Consider the following 8,930-nt stretch of genomic DNA (forward strand, 5'->3'; position numbering starts at 1 on the left):
TGACGGAAAGGTTACGATCATAAATCCATATTGTTTTGCAAAAACGTGTTTGAAGCTTAATTGGAACAACAAACAAAACATCACACACACTGAAAAGAATCGGGCAAACAATCCCTCCTTTTATTTAAGCTAGTTCAAATATTCTCAGAATTCAAGACAGGCAAGGCGACACCTTAGTCTTAGGATGTGGGTCAGGTATGCAGAAATCTTATTCCCTTCTCTTTTTTTAAACACTCTTATCTCCAACAATTCCCGTAGGCTCAGATTTCCATTTACTGTGTATGTCATGCATACCAGACAGAAAGTAAGTGAAATGAGAATATCTAGGCGGTCCTGACTGACGCACGCACACGCACGCACACGCACGCACGCACGCACGCGCACGCACGCACGCTCGCATGCAGGCGGTGGGTGTCTCTAGAGGAGCCAGAGGAAGACAGTCCTCTACCTGTTTTTCTCTGTTGTGTAAAGTTGAATTTAACTCCAGGCAACGTGACTCACAAGGACAGCAGGTGCTGAGCGGCACATAGCTGGTAACCATGGCAGCTGTAAGGCCCTGCTTCACAGTCTAGGGACTCTGTTGGGCCTGTGTTTACATGCAAGGGTGGAGTCATTATCAGTATTGTAAAAGCCCTGCGGTGAGAAACTCTCAATTCCTGATTCTCTCTGTTCTCTGGTTCCTGCTCCTCCTAACTCGCCAGCAGTCGGTCTTGTCTCCTCACATGCACTCTGTTGTCTCTCAGGCAAAAGTCCCTCTCCCAAGATCATAGCTTTTGTGAGCCGGTTCCGCCTCACTGAATGAAGTCAGCCTCACATGGTAAATGTTTACGACGCTCACATGTAGTTTTCATGGGGGTTTCACTTTCAAAGGTTTCACATATCATTTCTTTTCAATCTATTGTGTTAAAGTTTCTTCTTTGTAACCATTTCCTGTAAGCAGCTGGCTGTCCCCTCTAATAATCTGCTGTGGACACTTTTATTAACTCAAGTTTCTCACAGTAACATTACATCTATCACACACACTATTGTGTTCCAACACAACAATATGGTAGGAAACGACTGCTTCCTAACCTGGTATAGTGGCTTTCGGTAGCCAATACGCTAATACAAAACACAGGGAGTCATGCAATCACATTCACAATATATGCATATTCGATTTACATAATTTGCCACCTGTTTAATCAGCTTGCCTGAATCACAGGTTGCTTAAAATCGGCAAGACACAGATACATATTTGATGTGTGCATGCTGTTCCCATACCAGAATCAATGGTTTGCCCATAATCTGCCATGTTGCTTTTCAAGTTCCGAGTACATGTACTCGGAACATTCAGTACTGTGCATACCGTAATATCCAGGATCCCCAATTTGATATGGATTTAGGTCAAAGACTACAGAACATGTCACTGCTTGAATATCAGACAGTGGGGTATGCATATACATTAATATCTACACAGGCAAGATTGAGTTTGAGCTGCTCTGAAAGCCAGGCTGACTTTGTGAGATTGTGGTTGGACATTTACATAATGGCTGTCATAATGTAATAATGGTGTAAAATCATTTGGATCCAGATTTGTTTGTTCTTCCATTTGGTGCAGATCGAGTGGAGAACCTTAATTGCACTTGTGTGATCACATCATAATAAATAAATACACACACACACACACACACACACACACACACACACACACACACACACACACACACACACACACACACACACACACACACACACAAGGCTTTCTTAGTTAAAATGTTTTTGAGTGGTGCACACTGCTCCAATGTATCTGTTTGGAGTATGAACAGCAATTGGACGTTCAAATTCATAATTTGAGATATTTTGTTAAAAAATACGTTTTCGGTTTTTTTGCAATAATCCAAAAAAACATTGCCCTGCAGGCCAATGTGAAAAGGGTGGGATTTATTCCTCTGACTAATAGGAATGTGCATGTAAAATTTCACATGCCAATCCAAAACCAATTAGGATGGAATATGGAATAATAGCAATATAGAATTGCCATGCTATCGCCTGGAGGAGACAATACATGTGTTCCCAGATGTTGTTGGAGTATTATGGCCAATAAAGATTTGCACATGGAATTTGCCCTCTGCATTTAATCTACTGTATCCTAACATTAGGAGCAGTGAGCAACTATTGAACAGGCCTAACGCCGTTGAACAGTTGGAAGTTATGTGTTAATTGATTGCTAAATGACACTTTGGCAAAACGCTAGTAGTCCGGCAGCCGACAGGCTTTTGTTTAAAGTGCAAAATTTGGTATATATAGTCTTTTTTTATTGGCCTAAAATATTGTCTATATACATACATTCATGAATCCACGAATAGCTGACTGGCTAATTGAGCATCGAGCAATTTCTTTTATAGGAGTTTATATGTGACCCTACCATTAAATGTAAAAAATGTCAATCTTTCCTTATGCTTTAAGTAGCATGTGACATGTCATGTTTTGCACAAAAAACACACACAGCCATAGCCACTTGCCCAAATGTGCCCAAATGCCAAAATGTGCTGACCTCATCACATTTGTGCTGACCCCATCACATTTGTGCTGACCCCATTACATTTGTCATGACGGCTATGGCCGTTTTTAGCCCAAGGAGTGTTTTTTGTGCAAAACTCACATATAAACCCCTATTAAAAAAATGTGCTCAATTACCAACAGCCGGTCAGCAAGTGGATCCATGAGTGTATGTATATAGACAATATTTTAGGCCAATAAAAAAAGACTACAAATGTCCCACTCCACAACACGGACTGCCGGACTATAGTAGGAGCTGGGGATGAAACCGCGAATGGCCAATCTACCTCCTGAGCCATTGCTGCCCACTGATGGGCATTTCTAAGTGTTTATAACAGTAGGCCTATTTGTTATGAATTGGCTTTCAGCTACAGCTTGGGAAGGGATTTGTTTGTACACAAACCTAGACTGATGATGTAAGGTCATGGTGGCGTATGATGTAAAAGCATGCCAATGCCTAAGAAGCAAGAGTCAAACTTCTTCAAATTCAGATCAAAAATACTTTTTCATTTTGCATCAGTCCTCATGTAGCCTGGGATGTTATTGTAGAGTCTGCCGAGAGCCCTCGGAAAGGTATTTCTGCTCACAGCAATGAAGAACACAATAAGTAGACTGCATCTGTTGCTGTGGGAACAGAACTCCTTTTTTGCTTTCCACTGTCTGTTTCTCCTCACAGAAAAGCGTAAACACCAGCACCACCATTTATCTCATTTGCTATAAGGTATATACAGTATATGCATCATGCAGTAATTAGTCCTTAGCAAATTTATTTTTCTTTTCTTTTTTTAAGAACAGATTGTACAATGTATATTTATGTCAAGTCAGTTATGTCAGAAAAGATAGGCCTAACCATGTCTTCTTAATCATCACTGTTGTTACACACATCATGAGCTGGTAGGTCTTGAAGCATACTGTGCTACAGTAGGCAACAAGCCAATTAACGTGACACTTCGGTTCAGTAATGTATGAGCTTTCTTCTGAGCAGCTGATTAAATCGTTGCTGTCGGGAGGAAACCTCATAACTCAATTTTTGAGGTTTTTGATTTTTTTTGCATAAATCAGTGCACCCTTTGTGTGTTGTTTCGAAAATATTGAACCAATGGAAAGTCACAACACCAACTTTGATGGGGCAGTATTGCTTTGTTTAAAAAATATAGGGTTTTCTTAATTTCCTGAAAAATGTATATTTTTCATTTCCTGAAAAATGAACATTTTGGAGTTAGGTGGTTTCCTCCCGACAGCAGAGATATGGCATAGTGTTCAGGTAACTCACATTCTGAGCAAACACAAGGGAAACACATACGAAAGAATGACGCTGTTACCCCCTCTATTGGTAAGGAAGAATATCATTTTGCCTCTACCCCATTAGGCCATAAGTTACTGGACTGGAATGGGAAGGGAACTCTAGTCTAGCTTATGGCAGCACAAGTTCCTATTCATACAAAAAATAAAATAGCGTGTATTGTAGTACTGTAGTATAGTAATGTGTGCAGAGTAGGTATTAAAGCTCTCCTTCATATGGGTTTATTAGAAAGAAAACTCCCACTTGACATTCTTCAACCAGTACAGTGAGGATCATTCCAATCTCACAGAGTTTGTAGGAAAAGGGTCATGTACTTACAGTAATACATTGTAACAAATCATCATGTACTAGTTTTTTTTGTTTGTTTCCAAAATTGAATTTATTTACATGACAGCTCTATCAGTTCGTAAGAGGAAGTAGCCTTGCAGAGCCATGAGGCCCATAGGTCAGGAGCTTATCTCCTGTTTCTGTAGCGTGAGGCAGCTTGATGTACAAGTACACCCCCTGGACATGACGCTAGTATGTCGTAAGAGGAGGTGTCACACAAACAGTGGATATTTCAATTGGAAACAACTCCAAATTCACATTGGTCGCTGGGCAGGTGTTCATTCTCAGGGAGCCAAGGACTCACGCCGAAGCACTCTGCAGCCTTCCTGTCACACTCACAGATGAACATCTCACACGCGTTGTTGTGGCCTGAGGGTGAATAAGTAGAATGCTCAGTGATAACTACGAGAGAAGCCTATATATATAAACCGGATCAAGTTTGACACTCAAAATTAGCACTGAGATTTGTTTCTCTCGCTCACATTTGCTGTTGTCTCTAAAGAAAATATACCTAGAGGACTGGACTATCCTTACAAAAATAAATAAAAAGCTATAAAGTAATAATAATAATCATAATCATAATAATAGATTGTTTAATGATAAATAACCTAAACACTAGCTCAAACAGGGTAAACTGTACTTCACAGTAGGCTGTAAAGTAAACAGAGGTTGGTTTACCCTCCACTACTTTCCTAGAAGGCAGTTTATCACAGATAAGGAATGGTAAACAAACTGTATATGCTTGGAGAAGCATGGACAGAGGCTATGGATTTTCAAAAGTGCAGCTTGTCACTGAGGATATACTTTATTTGAGTAATGTGTATACACAGTACAGTATGTAGCCGTACTGTACCTGCTTTTCATTACTTGGAAAAAGTATTCTCAAGTTTTCCAAGTACACTATAAACACGTTTTTTTTAACATATTGTTAGTCATTTGCAATTTTTTTTGTTTTTTTGTTTTGATAAACCAGATAGTTATTCATATTCTTGCATTTAACACATCCTAACTACTAGGATGCAGTGAGGAGGTGCCATTAATATATTAGACAGCCTCTCTGCTCATTCAGCAAGTGACATAAGTAGGGAACAGTGTGCTTACTTTCACAAGTCACTTTGCCCTTGTCACAGTTGTAGCTGTAAAGCTCGGTGTAAGGGTTGTCGACCATGAACCAGCAGTCAGGGTGCTGCATAGCGTCACTGTAACAACGGTCATGCACCTCACAGCATCTGGCAAAAAAGAGACATGCAGTTGGTATCGGAATCTGAATCAGTTTCATTATGACGGATAAATGATGATAAATTGTCAGATGAAAAGAAACAGCTGGTGATGCTATGTGTATCAGAGGATGCATATGGTTGTCTACACGCTTTTGTGGAGGGTTGCATCACATTAGGGATGCATGATATACTGTAACCTTCATTATATCAGTAGTGGACGAGATTTACTTGAAATATCGGCTAAGGATATTTTTTTTGATAATGTTTGTTTAAATGTATTGGAGACTCAAGTGTTTTTCTGGGAAGCTTTCAAAAGGTTCAAGCTGTAATGCAAATAAAAGCAAAGAAGTTAGAAAAGTAAACATTTATGTGCCACCTATACTACTACTGTAACTACTGTAAGGTGTTTGAACTAATACCGTATGTGCTCATCTTCTTCACTAGTGAAAGCAGACACTTGGAATCAGAGTGTAGTGTTCATCATTAGGTCTCTTAAATAAGCTATTTACACTATTTTGTGAAAACTTCTGACTATTTTTTTAGAGGGAAAATGTCAAACAAAATGTACTTTGTTATTTATTTTGAATACTTCAATATTTTTTTTAAAGCAAATAGCCTACCAGTACTCAACAGTGTTCATTTTGTTGACTAAGACTAAAAGACTAAGGTTTTTGATATTTAGTCGACTAAGACTAGACAATTTCAGAAGACTAAATATGACTAAAACTAAATGGTGTTATTCAAAGACTAAGACTAAAACTTTTATGGCAAAATTAACATTCCATTAAGACTAACTGGTGTGTTATTCAAAAGACTAAGACTAAATCTTTTCTGGCAAAATTAACATTGCATTAAGACTAAGACTATTAAGACTAGACTAAACAATCTCAGAAGACTAAATAGGACTAAGACTAAATGGTGTATTATTCAAAAGACTAAGACTAAACCAAAATCTGCTGAAAAAATAACACTGGTACTCAAATACAAGTTGAATTGTCTTTTTTACGTCATGTTTTTATGTTATTGTGTTGACCCCAGGACGATTAGCTCATGTTATGCATCAGCTACAGCAGGGGTTCTCAACCCGTGGGTCGCGACCCCTCGGGGGGTCGCCAAATTATTATTATTTTTTTCACGGTTGCCAAAGCCAAAGCATTTCCGGGGGTCCCCGGCCAAAAACGTTGAGAACCCCTGAGCTACAGTACTGTAATGGGGTTGGTAAAAAAAACAATACAAAAAAAACAGTCAAGCACTGGGGTTGAGACAAACTACTGTGTCTACCACCGACTGTATCACTATTCACACCAATGTTTGAAAGATTTATACTCAGAAAGACATCTTTCTGCAGTCACTGCTTCAAGTCTCCTCAAAGAAGCATTGCTCTGACCTGTCCAGTTCATCAACAGGGGTGCCAGACCCTCCCTTGCCACAGTAGCAGCCATAGTCGAGATAGTCGAAGATGGGCCAACTATCCGGCATCACACACAGGATCATGTCTCTAAACTGGTTCAGGGCCTTGTCTTGGGTTGCCTGGGCTAGAACATACAAGCACATGTGCACAAATACACATCAACAGATAGGCAGGAGACACACACACACACACACACACACACACATACACATACACATACACATACACACACACACACACACACACACACTATATCTCCCAAACCAGAGGGAATTATGTAAAACAATCTAGCAGTGCATGCAGCTCTCATTTTAGCTCGACATGCAGTATGTCACTGAACTATTTTCTCAACCGTACAAATAAAAAATAACAAAGAGAGAAAAGAAACGGCACTATTTATGTAATAAAACTGTATGCATGTATATACAGTATGCATGTATGCATGTCATTGTTGCACTGAATACAAGGGTGGAAAGGTATATGTGGATACCTAAACTAAAGTCCTGTGCTGTGGATAACTAGCAATAACACACGTTAATCTGGGTCAAGTTATCTCAGAGCTTTCAGGGCAAGTCGTCACATGTGACAATGTGCCCCAGTTTTACTATTACATGTACACATAAATTATTCTCTGATAATGCGAGTGAAATGCCTCATTTAAAAAAATAAAAAAACGTGTGTGACGGATGCACATGGATGGGGTTGGGGGACTTTTCTGCCTTTATTGACAGGACATAGTGTAGATAGTCAGAAAACGGGGAGAGCGACTGGGAATGACATGCAGCAAAGGTCGTCAGGTACCGGGACTCGAACCCGCGACACGCTGTCAGACATGCACCTGGCTATGCGCCTGGACTGCTAAGCCAGCGCAGCGGGCGCCCCAGCAGTGCAAATCTAATGACTTTACATTTTGTGCACAATAGACTGAAGCGAAAGCAAAAGTGTGACAAGTACAGTCTCATGTCTATAGGCAGTGGCGTGCACAGACATTTAGAGGGGCAGGTGCTCAAGTGGAAAAAAGGCACCTTGTGCAGCGCGTGGAACCGGCCGGTTGCCTTAATAGTGAGATTTATAGATTTTGGGGCATACATAATCTATTAGAAGCTTTTTATCAAGAATTGATCAATGTCACCATGGTCCACATACTGTAGTGTACTGTACACTCTACACTGTAAAAAACAAATTAAAATAATCAAAAGGGCACATTGCTGTCCAGAGGGCAAAGGGCAGGTGCTCTAGCACCACCTAGTGTCTATCTGTGCACGCCACTGTCTATAGGTCACGTGATCTCCTTTTCGCCCCATTATATTTCATACACTTATTTATGGTTGAGAGGCACCAGCGGGCTACTCTCATTTACAGTGAGAATGTTACAGTGAGGAACAAACGATAATACAAACATAACCATTAGCAAATGTTACTGTATTTGTATGCTACTCGTGTTATGTAACGGTAACCTGACCTCCATGCTTGTAGTCATGATCAGAAACATGTACTGCACTGTCGGGCAGAAACCTTGTATCTCCTTCATATTGTGTGTGGGTTTTTTTTTCCAGAGGTTAATGCTCTAGTTTGTCATATGACAGTGGCACACGACAGTAGCTGATCTACAAACTCACAATGTGTTGTAGATTGTGAGCTTGTAGATTGGCTATTTTCACAGTTATTATTTGTATTTATTTATTTTTAATAATTTGGGGACCCCCCACAATAATTTGGCGACCTGTATTATAACACAGGTTATTATTATTTTCCATTTTCTGAAAAGTGACAGTTTTGGACAAATTGATTTAGATGCTACTCACCAATGGAGAGGCCTAAAGCCACAAGAAACAGGGTCTGGCAGGTCTTCATGATGTTGAGTATGCAGAGGGTCAGTCGGAGCTGGAGCACGTCTAAGCTTGGGAAGGGGAACTCTTTATATGTCAGGTGTGTGTGACGTCTCGGTCACCACTCACCAGTACCTGCCCACTACACCGTAAACTCCTGAGTGTTGTTTTAACTCACGCAGCAGTGGAAGGGATGTGTTCATCAGCTTACTGTTGCAGCTGCTAAAGGTGGGGCTGATTCATGTGATGCTGGGTTGCTTAAATCATTGTGTATCAGTTACGGTATATTTATTTTGTATAAA

General features: G+C 40.1%; 1 protein-coding gene across 1 annotated transcript; it reads right to left on the bottom strand.

Annotated features, from left to right (window-relative positions):
- Positions 1–497: 497 nt before the first annotated feature.
- On the bottom strand, positions 498–6,906 carry LOC306939325 (phospholipase A2, minor isoenzyme-like; the record flags this gene model as incomplete). The annotated part of the gene is made up of 4 exons (XM_079523913.1): positions 6,776–6,906; positions 5,270–5,397; positions 4,427–4,537; positions 498–586 (listed from the first exon to the last, which is right to left on the bottom strand). Exons 1-4 carry the CDS (start codon positions 6,880–6,882, stop codon positions 498–500), a joined length of 435 nt encoding a protein of 144 aa, XP_079380039.1. The 5' UTR covers positions 6,883–6,906.
- Between the last annotated feature and the right edge of the window lie 2,024 nt (positions 6,907–8,930).

This window comes from Electrona antarctica (assembly GCF_951216825.1).
Source record: "Electrona antarctica genome assembly, chromosome: 16".
Classification (NCBI taxonomy): domain Eukaryota; kingdom Metazoa; phylum Chordata; class Actinopteri; order Myctophiformes; family Myctophidae; genus Electrona; species Electrona antarctica.